The sequence below is a fragment of the Larus michahellis genome, chromosome 3, assembly GCF_964199755.1.
Source record: "Larus michahellis chromosome 3, bLarMic1.1, whole genome shotgun sequence".
Lineage (NCBI taxonomy): Eukaryota > Metazoa > Chordata > Aves > Charadriiformes > Laridae > Larus > Larus michahellis.
This window is the reverse complement of record NC_133898.1, coordinates 123416586-123434695: the sequence shown is the minus strand read 5'-3', so window position 1 is coordinate 123434695 and position 18110 is coordinate 123416586. Positions and strand designations below refer to the sequence as shown.

Genomic DNA, 18110 nt, shown 5'->3' with positions numbered 1-18110 from the left:
CTTAAAGGAGCATCTCAAAGGAGATGCTAAGAGGAGAGGATTCTAGACATGTCGTATTAATAAACATACTGATTTTGTGAACTATAATGACTTTGCATTATTAAGGGCATGATCCTACAAAATATTGAGTCCCTCGTAACCCGAGTCCTTGACTTTCATTGACTTCTAAAAGGACCAGGCTTTCCATGGCAAGTATCCTCTAAAAAGCAAGTCTTTAGAAATTCCACCCCGTAGCCCTGATTTTATTGTCTCGCAAAGACACGTTTGCTCAGTTTACAGGTGAATATTTATTTTTCTCACCTGACAGTTTTGCAAACTCAACTCGACATCAAGCTGGATTTTTCCTTATTCAAGCATCATGAGCAGCAATAAAGGTATTTTTGCCTTGGATACACCTGTGCAACTCCATTAGCCTTCATCAAGGTTACACGTGTGCAAGGGAGGTTATGTATGGAAGACAACTGGGATGGAGAGACCCGACTCCGGACACAAATTGACCTCTGGAATATTTATTGCTGCTGATGATGTGAAAGCAGGCAAAAAGTGGCGAGGCTGGCCAACGGGCTAAACCTTTCACTGTTTTTTTCTTGTAACACATGTGAGCCTTATGTGAGCAGCTGAAAGACAATAAATCCGGGGTTTTGCTTTCCCAGTCTCTTCTCGGCGCATTTAAAAAGGTTGGGTTTTTTTGTGTTTGTTTTAAATGAGTTCACATCAGAGCAGTGTTCAGTCTAAAGTAGATCTCCATTTGATATACTAAATAATAAAGCAGCAACATTCCTCAGTGTGCTTCTAGAAATAGATGCTGCCTGGTGACTTCTGCACACAAACAGATGTCTTCACAGCAAAATCCAAATGACAGTCTCTGGCCAGTCAGTTATTGGATTTCTGTAAATTGATTCTAAGATTTTCTTTCCCTATAGACTCTACTCCTTATCACCGTAAAAAGCATATTCTGTAGCCTTAACAATTAAATGATAATGAGCAGACAGAAGAGAAAGGACAGGAGAGATCTGGCATAGCTACAGCTAGCAATCATTAGATTTACAGAGGGGAAAAGACATGCTTCCTAGGCCAACATATTTTTTATGAATAATTGATAAGGCAGTCAGCACAGTTATATCATAGAAATGTAATATATATCCATAATTATAAAACCAGCTTTGTGCAAAAGGACATAATACACTGAAAGGAGATACCAGCCAATATGCCATCCTGAAATAAAATACAGTCACTATTGTGTTAGTTGGCAAAATTTAAATACAGGATTTGAAGCAAGCAAAATGTTCTTTAATCCCATTTTTTAGCACAGTCCAGGCTCAGTCTGCTCAGGAAAATACTGCAAGGCAAAATCAGCAGCTGCATTAATTTGCTGATGATTGAGAGAAAAATGAAAGTTATCCTCACGGTTTTTTTTCTCCCTACTTGCTACTCTAACTTACTAATAATACGAGAGTACCAATTTATGCCTATGCGAGTATATGAAGCATACAAATTGAAAAATCAATGTAATGGAAAAAAAAGATTATCATGCACTGTTTAGAATCAATCAGCTAGAAACAGAGGGGGGAAAATGCTAAGGCGGAGACATGATGTTTAGAAAATGTGCATATTGTACCTACCCTGAGCTAGAGTGTTTGTAGGAAAAAACTACCCTAGTCTAACATGCAGACTGAGCTATATTTTGACCAGAAAATCGTCTTATTTCCAATCTTTTCTGGAGAAATTCATCAGTTGTCTTTTCTTCTTTTAAAAGTCCCCAAACAATAAAAGTATCAATCCCTTTGCCCATAAAAGCCACACAAAAGCATGTAACAAAGATTTCAGGGTGAAGGGACTACGATACTCAAAATGCTTTATTAGCATGATGCCTGAGCATCGTTCACCAGAACGCTGATGGCTTATTGCAGCCCGAAGGACAGACTTTTGTCGTATGTGACAGAGTCCCTTGAAAACACCGACAGCAACAGTTTTCAGTTGTGGTCTGAATCACCATTAGCGGTTGAGTTTAAATCTTAGATCTCTCAGTGGTGAAACACTTTCTTCGGCCAAAACCGGCCTCTACCGATCAGAAATAATTACACTGTACGAGTCAGATGTGTAACAAATGGGTCTGAGTCTCAGTTTGGAAATACATTCAGAGGAGGTGGAAAGAATGGCTACTGGCTCTGTGACAGGAGATTCAATCTTCATAAACCTGCAAGAGAGGGGAGGAAAAAAAAGCGACACAAATGCGCCCTACAAAAGAACAGAGCAGATCACAGCTGGAAGGAAGGCAAACCTTTTAATCAGGTCCTTGAAATACAAGCTGCAGGAAGCTAGAACATTTTGGTGGACTTCAAACTCTTTGCCTTCAACAATAATTTTCAGGTCTGTAAACTCTTTCGCTCTGCGTTGCTGGTTCAACTCCTTCAACATTTCTGCAGAACAGAGAAGACAGACAGTGCCAGGGTTCCCATTAAGAGTTTTTTATTTTTACTTTTTACTTTTCATTTTTTTTTTTTTTTTGTAAAGAAGTAGAGAAACAGGAAACAACTGATATTTTTGTCGGTAAGATTGGCTCAACACAGACAGTCAGAAGTTACGAACAAAACATATTAAAAAAAAGAAAAAGCAGGAACCAGTAGGTCTAAACAACTGAAAAATATATATATATACAGAAAAAAAGCAAAAACGATCCTAAATTTGGAAGGGTTAAAAACGAAAACAAAATATTTCAGCATTAGCAAATCAGAAACACAGAGAATGCATTATCACAGAAAAGTTAAAATAATCTGTTATAATAAAAATCAAGAGCTAACGAATTTCTATCCAAATGCAAATAAGTTTTGAACGTACTAGAATAATATCAGTAAAAATATGGTATTATGATGCAATATGAACTGGATATGGGTCAAAATAATAAAACCACAAAACCTGCAAAAATAACTTCTCCTTAACATAGTAAAAATGTGTTAAGCCTCTCAGTTAACAGAATAAAATAGTACTTCTAAATAATATAGAAATTAGAGTGCATAAAGATTTAGCCAAATTATCAATGCATCTTGCAGTACACCTCGGCTATACAGACTACAATTGTATATGTTTCAGAATTAGCTTAAAAGCATCCTTATGATAAAAAATAATCTCACGCAGAGAATAAATTACTGCCTTTTATAGCAATTCCCATTTTTTGCACTCCAAAGATTTTTACCATCACAGCATTTTTATTTTTTAGCCTTCAATGGCTTCATTTACAGCAACAATCAACTTTCACACATCATGAAAGAATCGTAATGATTAAAATAACCTATGAAAGTGTTTCCATCCTGCAATAAAGCACCTACCTTGCGTGATGCCTCCTCTTATAAAGCCTATTGGTACTAACAGAATGAAATAATAGCGTGCCACGTCTTCATGTGTGGATGCGAACTACTAAGCAACCTATGTGTTTGACATGCTGGCTGGACTTTTAAGGGTAAGGCTTCCCTCCAACTTTGCCGACCAAAGTGGCTATCAAGACGAATAATATACTTTTCACCTGGGCAATAGTCTGGCGGTTCAGAAGCCAGTGATCAAGATGATAAAAGAGCTGATTTTAAATACTAAAGGATTTTGGGTTTATTTTATGTTTGCAATAGGTCAAGGTTCTCATTTTCTCAGCGTAACACCCTGAACACATTCCTCTTCAGACAGATCTGTAAATCAACAACAGTTCTTTACATGGAGTCCCTCCTTACACGGAGTAAAAGGGACCTGACGAGCGTGTAACTAGAACTGCGTTTAATGCCACTGCTGAGCTCGGCCGCTGGGCTGCCAAAGCACCACCAAAGGGCCTTACGGTGACATGAAGACCCAAACAATCTTTGTGTTCTCCTGCTTCCCCAACGAAACTCCTCAGGAGTTGTTTCAGTGAAGCACTAGCGGTCAAACAACATGAAAGCATGCAAAGATGCAACTGTTGCATGAAAAGAAATGGAAGTTCTCCCGAGCCCCAACATCTGTGGTGCGCATTTTTCAAGCCTAAGTAAATAAATGTCACCTTGCACATTTATGTCTATTTAACGGAAACACAGTAGTGTCTGAAAGGCTAATTATGCTGTGCTGAAATGGGTCAGTGCTCTCCAGAGAGCAAGCAGATCATTAGAGAGGGCACAGAAATAACAGCAGGCTTGTGTCAGATCTATAATAGGGGAAAATAAACCACTCTGTCCTGTGGGTGCTATAGCAGGGACTATTTTTAACGAATTCGTCTGAGCTGAAGTACAATGATACATTTTGAGCAAAACTTAAAATGGAATCCAACTGTTCACTCTTCCACAGGGAAGTTTCAGGCTTTTGCTGGTGGTGCCTAAGGTCTGACCACGAACACTTCAGGCCTTCGTTAAAGACCAAGGATGCTTTGGACACAAGGGGTGTTCTACTTGATTTCGGGTCAAAGTGACTAAGGTCTCTGGTTTCACAGCAACAGCACCAGGTGCTCTTGGCAAAAGTATGCCATAGTTGACATATTTTTGGAGGCGATTGTGAAGGAACTATTCCTCTGTCCCTTTTCACATATGAACAACTTTTTTTTGCTATCTTGGTCCATTTTCCCACTTTCACTTTCAGCAACTACATCTTCCTCCTGACCAATTCTCTATCATTTCACGCCTTTGAGTTACTTTTCCCTCTAAACTTTCTGCTATTCTCTTATCCCCTACTTATTTTCACTTTTGTTTTCTGTCATTCCCCTTTACATATTTGCCCAGCTACTGTCCTCCAGCCCCATCTGCAGTTTTCCTACGTTCCTATTCAAGATCGTTTTCTCTAGCATCCGTGGCAGCCCTTTGCAATCTTCCTTGCAGAAGGCTTTCAAGACAAGGGCTCCAACCAAGACTAAGTCGTACAAATTTAAGATTACACTTACACAAGGGGTCAATCTCCATCTCACCTCATTCCATTTCCTCCTTTTAAAGCTCACGATCAATTATTCTTAGTCTTCAAAGAGCACAGCTGTATGAATAGCAACTGCATAGATGGATGATAGAATCAGAGAACAGTTTGGGTTGGAAGGGACCTTTAAAGGTCAGTTGCACTCTGCATGGGCTGGGGGTTTTGGGAGGTGGGCTGAGAATAAGCAGGATAGTAGACACCGTCCGTGAACTCATGATTATGGCCAAGATTGCCAAATAACAAGACACAAAGTTCAGCCACTGCAGTGATGCTCTCTGCGCTATTTGCCAGTATTGTAAGGGCTGATTCGAGAAGCTAAAAGTCCCCAAATGGCTCCCACAGGTAATGGGCTGATTAGTTGGACTTTACTGAGCACCCCTTAATTACATCCAGTCCTGCAGTTCCTGGGCACAGTTTCTATCTATGCTCTTTACACACTTCATTGTGCTTTATACTGCATGCATTCATTAAGGGATGCAAACCAGAAAACACAGGTCTGGAGCAGTGGTGCCATTTGGCTCATAAAAAAGCAGAAATCAGAACAAGCCTTAATCAGAAACTGAAGCTCCTCGTTTTCCTGCGGCCATTCAGAGGCCATAATCCCCTCCTGATCCCCCACACTTGCTGCAGTGCCCTCCAGAGAGAGCCAACTATGAACAGTCCTGTACTTTTCGCAGCTCAGTTTCTGAACTAGAAAGAGAAGAGGCAGGTGGAGAGAAGGAAGTCAGGAGACTGCATTGATTCATCGATCTTCCTCGCTGAGGCCCCTTTGTATTACTAAATAACTAGCAGGCATTAGTATTGGACACAAGGTTATATCAGAACGGGCCCTCATTCTCCGAGTATTTGTAATGCACACGCTGTGCTTAGCCAGGCATTAATGATTTATGAGGACTCAGGATGAGTTGCAAAACAAATTTTTTCACTAGGTAATAACGCCTGCCGATGAGTTGTAAAAGGAGAGACAACACAGTGCAGTCCTGGCAGTGAAAAATGATCTCAGCTGTCTCCTGCTAGTCCCTCTTCTGGGCTCCTCCTCATTTTTAGTGTTTCCTCTAACAAGTGGAATTTCCTGAAACCTTCAGAAAGGGATGTGCTGGGAATTTCCTAGTGGTTATTATTCCTCTGGTTTCTTTGGTCTTACAGCGGGTTTTTTCTTTGTTTGCTTTTTTGCTCATTTGATTTTTTTTTTTTTAAAGAGATCCAGGTAAAAATGAAGTGCAAGGACAGTTAAGGTGCAAGGTTTCAGCAGGGTGGGCACTGATGTTCCCTCTCCTCAGTGAATCGCAGCAAATTCTCTTGCATCCATCGTGCAAGGGATTTTCCTTCCTGCCCCGGGTGCACACACGTGTTGGGATTGCAGAAACCAAGCCAGTCCTTTCTGTTTTCTCCGTCGTTACTGATGCTAAATTCATTCTCAGTCAAAGACTGGTTGAATGTTTTCTTCATAGAGAAGTACACAATAGACACCCCCACGTTCTTCCATAATTACATGAGCCATGTAGCGGTTGAACCTAAAGGGGACTTGACCTGAAACCTGCAACCGAACATCTCTACGGAGCTTGCGAAAGGAAGCGCCTTCTATCTTGCCATTATCAGCCTTCAGATCATTGCCTGGGGGCATTTAAACATAATTATATTGAGAGTCCCAGAGACAATATGGGCCAGAAGGTGTAAGTGACTTTCCTCAGGTCAGGAACAGTGCCAGGAAGAACTCAGAAGCTTTGATTCCTGGTCCCCAGCTCCACCCATCACACTACATTTTCTCCCTCTTAATTAATGGACAAATTACAAATTAAACTGAAGAGCCCATAAGCCTTGGATCAAATGTAGGACCAAGAACAACTGTGTAATAGTGCACATCAGGTAAATGGAACAGAAATTATATAGTCAATGTTTTTTTTAAATTACTTATGATCAGAAATAAAAATGAACAAGGAACTTATTCCCCAAGTTTATTTATTCTGTATTTCAAGCAGAGCGGAGACTGCACACCCAGCCAAAGATCCTCGCTAATGCACATTCCTGTGGCACAATGGAAGCTCTCAGGTTTCTTTCCACTTTTAATGAAGAACTCTGTACTTAAATTCTAGTAGATAAGGCTTTAAAAGGGGTCAGCAAGAGCTAAAATATAATGAGCTGTGAAATATGGAAGAACAGTTTTCACAAACAGCGTTTTTAGAAATTTCCTTGGAAAAATTAATCTATTATAAAACTGCAAAGGGTAATTGATGAAACATCACTAATTATTCTTGTGAAGAACATGCAAGAGACCAGTGCTTGCCCAGACAGCCTCATGCTTTCATGATTGGGACAGAAAATGTGGGAAAGCCAAAAAAAGTTACCAGAAGGAAAATCCAATTACTTTCTTGCCTTAATGACTACGGAGATTAATTCCCAAGGTTATGCTGTGGTTATGTAAAACAAACATTTTAACCATTAAGTGCCAGCACTGCCCACACTTGCTCATTTTGACAGACAACGGTAGAGTGTGTGCAGCTACAAGAGATTAAATTATGAAGCAAAAGAACTAGCAGTCAAATAGGAGTTACAAGTGACGGAAAAGCGTGTACCACGGTGAACCTGTCCTACCGAACCACACAAGAACTCATGATTTTCCACCAATTTTGACTACTCTCTCTTTCTCCTCAGCACAACACCCACAGACACAGAGAACTCCAAAGCCTGGAGAGTGCCGCGCTAAACTGCTCCATCTGCTCTCGCGCTGTTGCTATGTAGCTTGAAGCAGCTGCATAAAGAGCTAACAACTAAATGCCCGGTTGCCTCGTTAGGCCAGTCTGAAAAAGCTATGGAGACACGCTGGCCTTTGCAGTGGCTGAGGCTGTTCTCCACTCCCCTGGGGCATCTCGACCCTGCAGACCAGCTACCACTGAACATCATCCCTCAGGGTCTCCCATCATTATCGGGCAGGGGGTTACTTATTTCCCAGTTGACAAATACACCATCAGCTACGGCAGCTTCCACATGGCATGAAGACAAGTAAAACCTCTGGAGAACAGCTTCCTCCTTGGGACTGAGGACAAGAAATAGGTCCCTTATTCTCTTTTGGCCTGAAAGGAAATAGTAGCAGAGAAAAGGGGGAATGAGCGAAGCCTTGTGGGAATCATTAATGCATGAGCATGTCTCAGATCCTGTGGTCTTCAGTTTCCTTCCTGGACCCTAAAAATTATATGTCCGGTTGTCTGGATGGTGTCTGCAGTCAAATAGAGACAGAAATATGTCCCACGCACAACCCAGCCCCTTCCGCGTGCTCAGGGAGGCAGGATGCACTACCACGGGAGTCCCTCCCCAGGGACTACCAGGGGAGATTAGATAATTAGTTGAGACCAGAGGCTCTTTTATTTTTTGCACAGAAGGTGAGAATTAATCTCTTGCAGATAAATACTTTCATTTTTGTCCCTTTGGATCTCAATTCCAGTTCAACTTCATCAAGAGCAGGAGAAGTAGGTGTGTAACAAAGCTGGGACTCAGGGGATCCTTTCTTGGGGAGACGGGGGAGGCAGACAAATGGTGAAACCCTCTCGCTCTGCCCTGTGAAGTGCCAAAGGCTGCTAATGGCTTGGGATGGAGGTGCAAAATACTGCTGTATGATACCGGTGCGTCCACCCCTCCTCTCCCAGTCTCAATTGATTATGGAGTTTCCACAGGACTCCAGACTGCTCCAAAGGCACCTGAAAATGGCTTGTGGCCATCTCCTGAATGTTTTGCTTTCACAAAACCTTAAGCCAGATAAAATGATCTGAGAAAAGCTTGATACAGGAGCGCTACAGCCGCAAAGCGCAGGCTCAGCGAGGCCATGTCCTGCTGCGCCTCTGCCACCCGGCTCCGCTCCCAAGTGAAGATGGAGAATACGCTGATGGAGAGGTACCTCTGCTGACACAGCTCCACCAGCCTCTGAACAAAAGGCAACGAGAGTCGTCTTCTGCTGGGTTTTGTCAGCACAGCAATGTGAACTGCAAGGTGTGAAGTTGTCATACTCTGAGCTGATACAGCTACGGCAGTAGGACTTTGTAGTGCAGACCAACCTGTCTAGATCTTAGACTTGTTGACACCGTTATACACCTGTGCTGCTAAAGAAAACAGTAACAGATGCTGGAGAGTGGGAAAATATTTTTAAATCCCCTACTGAACAACACATATGTGGCTGTATACGCTAACTCTGCTCAAAGGACTGCTGGCAGTGAGATGCCCCATTGTGCTAAATAATTTTTCATCGCTCACATAGACAAATTCCTCTCACCTTATAATGATGGGAAAGGGTCAACAAAGTCAGCTGTGGTGATTACTCACTTGAAGAAGACAACTGCAACTCTATGTATAAAAGGAGCCTTTCTAAATATATTAAAAACTCAGGGAAGTCACTCTATCATGTTTTGAAGCCAATTTTCAGGCTATTATCATCACTAGAATTGACATTAAGAGGTACCTCAAGGATGCCTTCACATATGTCAGAGTTGGTATTTCCCTATTTTAGGCTGTAGAGCTATTTCAACATATTTTCTGTGTATATTCAGAGATGAATTACACCCTAATTTCTAGAAACTCTACTTTAAACACAATTTTGGAGAGATTCTGGTATCAGTTATGCATAAAAACAATAAAAAGGGGAAATGCCTTTGTTCCTTTGATTTATAAGGTAACATCTTCTATGGTATCCATGCCTGCTAATTTATAATCATACAGGGGTACAAACGCACAGTGAGTGTATGTGACTGGCTTTGAAAACGAACTGCATTTACATTACATATATGGATGCACAGAAAGAATAAGAAAAATGATGGACACAATTTGATCTCTTTAGTTTTCCAACACAGGCTGTGACCCACGCAAAGACAAGCAGCAAAGACCAAAGTATCCAGCATAAAAATGCCCACTGAGATGTTGAGATAAAGATGCAGTTTCCTATATCAGGATCTGTTGGTTGTTTTTTTTTGGTGTTGTGTTTTTTTTTCCCCAGGATTCACCCCTGATTAAATACAAAGTTGGCTGCAGCCCATTCTGTATTGGCCAAGGCAAAGAAACCCCAGGGGATCCCAGCAAATTGGTAGTCTGGCCCCCTGTTCCATATATAACATGCCACTATTTCAGTTAGCACTGTAACTTGATTTCCAGGCAGACAATAATTTTCTCTGGAGACAAAATGAGAGAGAGAGAGAGAGAGACAGGCAGAAAGAGAAGGGAAAAAAATAATAATCTGTGAGCGCTGGAAACGCAGAATAGCCCAGATTCAAAGAGAAATTTAGTTCTGATTGTTTTATTTACCAGCAGGCAGCCCTGAATATCAATACACACTTAAGGGAAGCCTAAAATATTTATTACTACGTGATCTGGGATGGATTCAGTATTACCCTAATTGCTTGTAGCAGAAGACTAGCAGATAGCTTTTAGACCTTTTTGATCTCTTCATGTAGTGCAAGGCATTAGCTAAACGTTTCCTAGTTTTGAAGGCTTTGAACAAGAAGCACCCATCTGTGAAACCAATAGTGTAATCAACAGGCTCCCTGACATGTCAGCAATAGTCAAACGCTGACCAGTTTTGGTGGTGTAAGAACAAAAGCTGCGAATTGTGTATTAACAGCAATCAGTCCCAGGCGTGTGCAAGACGTACCGCCGGCAAACAAAACGCTTGCTTTCCAAAATCAGAAAATAAAATAAAAAAAAAAAAAGACAGGTTTCTGAAAATAAATCAGTGGTGCACCCAGGACAAATCGCACGTATTACAGTAAAACAAAAATAAATACAACTGGAAGGTGCAACACCTGACAATCAAACACTTCAAAGCACTTAACGTACATTAATTAGCAAGGAGTGGGGGGGTTCCTCTGCCCATTTAAAACAAAGGCAGTGCTGCCCAGTTTCTACAGGGGCAAGACTTAATTTTTTCTTAAAATGTACATAAGTGTAATCAACACGATGCTTTGAAATAAATCCATCTTTACTGACCGGTGGTAACGCACCTCTTTTCTAACATTCATACACTGCAGTATATGATGCCTAACTGAAAGCAAATAAAAGCAACCGACATCTTTGGCATTGAAATCTCACCCCTTCAGAAGGTATTATACATTCTCTAAAAACAATAGGGTACTAAATCGAAGTATTTAGGGCTGTACGCTCCGTGGATGGCTTAGTTACGCTGTGGGCTAAATGCACGCGGACAGCATCTCTTGGTCCAGCGGACGTCTCACATGATAGAGAACTTCTTTTGGTCCAGACTGTGTCTCCACAATGAGACCTAGTGATTCATCACAGTAGCGGAAGAGACAAGTGTAAGCAAATACTGTAAAGTAAAAGACAGGAAACCCTGCCAGCCAACTCCAGGACCTCCCCCGGGTTATTCTGCAGCCCAACAACTCTTCTTCAGCAGCTGGTTCCCTGCTCTACAGCTTCAGCACGTGTCGGTGGCTGCACTCATCTCCACTCGCGGTTCCAGAAGAAACAACAGTAATAAATACAAGGCTGCTAACTTCCCTCACAAACAGAAATGACAACAGGTTTGGAAAAACTGATAAATAAGCTCTTTTTGGTGCCCTATGAGCCGGGCCGTGATTGCAGAGACACGTGAAGGCAGAAAGCTGGCAGTGGTAGCAGGGGAAAGCAGGTGGAGGGGCAGGGATGAGGGGCTGGGGGGGCAGCTCGGCCTCAGAGAAACAGCCCTCTAACTTCCGTGGGGTTTTTAGCTTTAGGAATACAGTATCATATGTTTAAAAAGCCCTAATTTGTGTCAGATTGTCTTTGAACACCTCCCTACTTACAACATTTTCAAATCTCTAGATTATACCTGTCATAAAGACGTGAAAGATTTTATAATTGAATTTTTTTCCTTCTTTTATAAGCATGGTGAAGTTTTCATGGTTTAACAGCATTGTAGCTGTTTAGGAAATCATTTTGTAAAATGTCCTCCTCGCTTCTGCCTGGCTCATGTTTCCCCTTAATAAAGTAAACCTTGATTTTTGAAATCTTGATTTTTAAATAGACTTTTTGGAAGGTATTGTTGTTAATATTAAGTATTTTTGTATAAATCCTAGCAAAGCCACTTCCCAGTACCCATGCTGGATGAACAGTGAGTTTGTACAGTATGGCAAGAGAATACGAGCTGTGACTGTGACTGGCCGATAAGGCAAGGAACCACTTAACTGCAAACATTGTTTACATTCATATAGGAATAAGTTATCAGGATGTGTTTAAGTAGGTGCCTTACCAAACTCAGAATAAAATCAAAACCGAAAAGACACTTTTGAAAAGTCTGTTGATTAAAGGACAAAGATTTATTTAATGAGTACTAAAATTTATGGGGTCTCTAAGAATTAAGCAAGCTTATAAAGGCTATTTTGAGAGCCGAATGGCTTTCACATAACGAAGATGGTTGATAAGACCTGGCTAAAACATTTCAAATACAAACGAAAACAAAGGGAGACCTCAGAAAACACGGTGATTAAGTCAAAATTTCAACCGTGAAGGCAATATACAAATTTCACAATCATTTCATAATCCGAAAATGCCACTAAGACCAACCCGCAAAGGTGCTGAACCTATGAAAGGATGACAACAGGCAATTTTGAATCTAGACAAGCATGAAAGAAGCATGTTTTTCTCCTTCTGTGTAGTTATGGAAACAGAGGGATATAAACCCCCTCCTAACGGAACAAGGGCTTTTTTCCTCTCTCTGCTCCCATCCGCAACTTTACAGCTGTCACCACAAGTCATCCCGCTCGCTCCTGCAAGCCAGCAGGCATCTGAGGCGAGGAGAGAACAAAAGAGGCTGCGATACAGCTTCAGTTCAAATGACAGCCTCACCAGGGCTCCAGCTTGCACCGGCAAGACAAAGTTGTAAAGTTTTACCAAAGAATTGAAGTAAATTTCTTTTCTAGAGGTCTTAGCGGGAAATCAAAGATCTATTTTAATTTAAGATACTAGCAGCTTCTCTTGCTAATGACCAAAATATCTGGACCAATAGCTCCCCAACGGTAGTTTGCAGGATGACAGGGGTCCATAAAGCCTCTTGCCGTGTTCTGAAAAGCCGTATACAGAGAAAAACATTAACTGTTTCCAGTTTTGAATGTGAACACTAAAGACAGTGAAAAGTAAGAAACATCAAGGGTTGCCAGGTATCTTTGAAAGACGCTGTTGAAACCGTGCGGATTTGGAGACGAGACAAGCTACAGCTTTAGGTAAACGGAAAATAATGGGATCTAATTTAGACAGAAGATTCTTGATGGGAATTGATTTGTCTGTCTCACAATGAAAATCAGAAATGTGCGTATGTAGATGATGTAGAAACTTTTCTTTGGTAGCCTGGACTTAGTGAAAGTCACATTAGTATTCCCATGGATTCATTTCTTGGGCTTAAACTAGAATATAAACTGGGGTGCCCAATTTAACATGGAAATAATGTCCATCCATAAGGTATTTTACTGATCTGTGAGACACTAAAACAGTGCTTACTACTAATTTGGAGAGGAGGGCTGCCTTTGAGGTCCTCTTGAAGGGCAGATGCTTTCTTGCAGCCTTAAATTCAGTGATGAGAGCTCCAAAAAGGGATGCACAGAACTGGAAACGAAATAACTACCACTTATTGTTTGTGGTCTTTTTAATTTTTATTTTGCATTCTTGAGGAACAAAACAGTTGGTGATTATTTACTTTGTCTTCGGTGACATTTTGCCCTATGACACAGAGTAGAACCTGGTGTCTCTAACTAGTGTGAGTTGTGTGTCTGAACTGGTTTCAGGAGAGATAATTATTATAATTCCGTTTATTATTTCGCATTTCTCTAGACCATTAATTTTCATATATCATATACATATTTATGAAAATTGCAGTACTTTTAATTAACTATATGGTATTAGCAGTTTACATGTACAAATGAACAACCCTGGGAACAAACTCATTAAAAATCTATGGCTAAACTTCAAAGGCTTCGGGATTTCACCTCTCGCGTACTTGCCCCCTCCCCACTCCGGCAGCAGAAGGCCAACATGTATTTAAAAAGAACAAATATCTACCTGGGCAAAAGCTGCCCTTTACGTTTCACAAGAAATGTCAATATTTCAGAAGTTGCTTTTGGCTTCCCAAGTATGTGTGACCCTTTCTGCAGACTGAACATTTCATATACAGTGTTTTAAAAATGAAAATTGTTCTTAATTTTATTTTTTCATTTGCATGTACATTTTTCCATTGCTTAATAAAATGTCATTAATGGTGACAATATGGCACAACTGTCATGTCTCACTATGCTGACGTCTTTAGGTTAGTTTGGAAGCATTTTTCTAGGTTATTATTTTTAATTAATACAACGAATTAGTATATTTTTATTCAAAATGTCAAACTGTTTTAATCATAACACAAATGTGAAACATCGACCTAGAAAATAAGATGTTTCTCTGTTACTAAATAGCAACTACGTAATTAAAAGCACGACATTGTAAAATGAAAATAGAGCATTTGACCATTTTGTATCTTAATGAACTACCATATCTACTTGCTATTTAAATTGTATTAAGCTGGATAACAAATATAAAATACGTTTCGAACAAACAAATTCTGGATATATGCACCTTGTTAATGATGGTTAAATGACTTTTCTAATTAGCGTGATTTGGAAAAAACTCTGATTGAAATGGTGTCTTACAGCAAAAAATAGTTTCAAGGACGATTTATTTCAGTGAAGACACTGCCAATACTACATCAGGCGGTAGCTATTTATCTATAATCAGCGCTTGCTTTAACTCGATTACGGCTGTGCAGTGACTAGTACAGTTAAACTGACGCAAAGCCCGCTTAGGTGACAGTAAATATCTACCATTTCTAACCAACGCGTCAGTTTAACTGAGAACAGAATTTGGTTCCCACTCCTGTACTGTAAAATAAATGCAGTTATACAGACACCCGCTTCCAAAGGAGCGCTCTTTCTTGTTTTCCTGACACTTCTTAATGTTAATTTTCTAGTCGGCTTAACTTACATCTTGGGTTTTGTTTAGTTTTCCGTGTTTCCTGTTAACTGTTACATCTTTATTCCACAAGTCCCTCTTGTACACTTGAGATGTTCTCCCAGCAGGATTTTTTAAAGGTAGCAATATATCATTGAAGAATGTGATTAAGATAATTCGGTGCGTTCCTAAGGACATTAAATTGCTAGACTGAAGTGTAATTCGGGTAGGCTGCAATTTTTTTTTTTTTTAAATACATAATGCTTTAAGTGCGAAATAACGCTGAAGATGAACCATCAGCTCTGGGGTCCTTATCTGCAAGAACTCCAAGAAAGGAAAAAAGACCAGAAGATTGAGATTGAATTTTGCAAAATGCCCAAGTAACTTTTGAGCCTGGCACTTAACAGCTCTTGAAAAATTAACCTATCTATAATCTGTCATAAAGAAAAACACCCGTTTCTCCCGAAATAATAGGGTCAAACTGCTTTTGAGTAATCTAAGTCATGTCAAAGGTTAAAAAGATAAAGCTGGAAGGAAAGTACCTGCTCCGTAAAACAGCCATTCATTGGAGCTTTAAATCTCTGCTTGTTCCTCAGGGAACATGCTGCAATGACAACTTCACAGAGAAATAAGACATCTCCTTTTGTAGGGGACTATCTACAATTTTTGTCTTAATCACACAAATTTCACATCGTTTTAACACCAATCTTTAATACTGGCTTAAGTAAAAGAAGTCAGAGTTCAGGACTGGAAGTGCGAACTCTAGCTGTTCTTATGGGTTTTTCCTCTGTAGTTGATGGACCCAAAAAGCTGCCCAAACCAGTTCTTTCATGGTCTTTAGAATTCAATCTCTAAACGAGAAAAATTAATATAGAACAGCTGTGGAGTATTGCATAGAGCTTCTAGAAGGGAAAATGACATTCAATAAACAACTCTGACTCTACTTGAAGAACAAACCTTTTCAAGCCCTTTTTGAAAGCAAAAAGAGAATACGGCTGCTGTACTCCCACGCACTGGGCAGTACGCTGCAACAATGTCTTCCCTGTGCCAAAAATTAGAAAGCCACAAAGATTTCCTGTATGTTGAAATTAAAAAAAAAAAGTAATTTTTTTTTAATAACATGTATCAAGGCAGCTGCCATAAATTTGTATGGAATCTACTGACAAACAAGTCTGCTGATTATATTTTTGGGTTATTTTCTTTTTTTTCGTGGAAGAAGAGGGCCAAGTAGACTTATAGGCAAAGTTCAGAGGAGTGAAGCTAGGAGTAAACCTAGTGAAAAGACATCTTGGAGGAGGATAACCATAAATAAAGTAAGATTGCAAAGCAAGAAAATAAAAAAAAAAAAAAAAAAGGAAGGACCTGGAGTTTCAAGGGACTGTGCCAAGTCATAGAAAATGAAAGGCATGTCCTTACGTGCCAAAGGCAGAGGTCAAGACCATAATGAACATCTGATACTATTAACTGTGCAAAGCAGGGTTGTTTCAGGACTGCGCCAGTGGCAGAAAAGAGCCTGCAAATGATCAAAGAAGTTGTTTTATATAATGAAAAACACATATTACCTCACATGCAGATACTAAGTGATCCACAAACATTAATAGCTGTGTTATGCTGGAGTTAAATCCTCGTAGACCAAGCTAACACTAAAATAATGGAAGCATAAAAGGTTTTTAAAAGTTACACAACTTTCTAAGTGACAGGTATGAAGAGAGAAACCCTCTGCTACATTGGACCTTCCTCAAAGAGACTTTTTTCCTCCCATGAAAACAGAATTACAACTATGCAGCTGTGGCAGATGTTAGTATATGAATATTTATATATCCAGAGGATATTTTGGTCTACCTCATCAGGCGTGTTAATATTTGAATAGATTAATCAAAGTACCGAGTTCACGAAGCAAAATGCCCCCTCACCTCTTCCTAGCTGGATGCGGATCCTATTCCGAGTGATGTGACGCTCCTGATGTATTCAGCCCCAAAGCTCACGCCTGCACCGTCTCACCAGGTACCTCCAGGACCACAAAAGGGAGCGCAGGGCAGCAGCGCTGGGTTTCGAAAGGACCCAGGGCATTACAGAAAAACGGCACAACACAGCGCGGTGATGTGTGGGAATCGCTAGCTCAGGACCAAACGCAGGCTGCTCTGATGGTGCTGTGCCTAAACGTATAGCTCATCCCTCTAGGAGAGACTTCCAGCTGTCCCAACGGCTCACACATGTAACTAGCCTGCACTTGGACCTGTGACAACAAAGTCCTCCTGGCACAGTACAGCACAGTTTGCCCCACCAGCTTAAGCCTCCGTTAAACCAAACTGCTCTAAATCACCTCTTCTGGCACCTAAAGCAAAGCAACACGCATGTCCCGAACCACTGGCCACGACGGGTTGGTGGAAACTTCAGGAATAAACCTTTAATACACCTTTTTCATGGAGCTATAGAAAATTTAGGGTTTGCGTGAATAGGGGTAACACAACAAAACTTTGAAAACCAGAACTGAACTAAGTTTCTTTTTTAGAAACACGTTATGTAGACACTCACACGCACACGAAAGGCACTGACATTACTGTGGGAGGAATCTAAATGGCATTAAGGCAAGACTACACTTTAAATTGCTTTTCATGTCTTAAAAACCAGCAAAGGAGAACAATGTACTCTACGTGCCTATTCATTTCTACTAGACTGGAAAGCAACACAACTCTTGCCCTTTTATCAACTTCCAAGTATTTGTCTTGTGCACCCATTTTTAAGTTTATAACTTCACCAATATGATGATATACATGCACTGGTAATACATATTGTTAACTCAGTCTTATTACCCAGTATTAATGGTATCACACGTGGATCAATGTTTTTAATAAGAAGAATCACGGCTCTCCTTGAGTGACAGAAAAATAACTGAGCTATCTTTATTAAAATCTTTATTCCTTCTGTTTAAAATGAGGAGTGGGGCATTCTTGGAAAATCTACAGAATATTTAAGGAAAACATCTGAGCGGGTTGCTTTTTCTCAAGCCCGGGAAATGCTAGAAAGATCTTTGATGTGTCAGCTTTGACAGTTGTTTCAGTCCACCTCTGTTAGCATTGCAGCAGACGGCTGAGGATGCGATTGTTTTCCTTGTGCTCACAGGTCCCTCAGGTAGAGGACAGGAAAACACTCCTCAAAACACCGCTTATTAAATATGAATTGTGATAAACGCCCTTGCATACTTTTACACAGGATACATATTTTGGGCTAAAATTAATCAAATCTAC

General features: G+C 40.4%; 1 protein-coding gene across 9 annotated transcripts in view; it reads right to left on the bottom strand.

Annotated features, from left to right (window-relative positions):
• The window catches only part of KLHL29 (kelch like family member 29), a 403126-nt gene that overhangs the window by 70625 nt on the left and 314391 nt on the right, over window positions 1-18110 (bottom strand). For all 9 annotated transcript variants that reach the window (XM_074581951.1, XM_074581954.1, XM_074581955.1 and 6 more), the window contains one exon: window positions 2282-2420. In XM_074581951.1, coding sequence (XP_074438052.1) covers window positions 2282-2420 — 139 coding nt within the window. The remainder of the gene's footprint in view (window positions 1-2281; window positions 2421-18110) is intronic.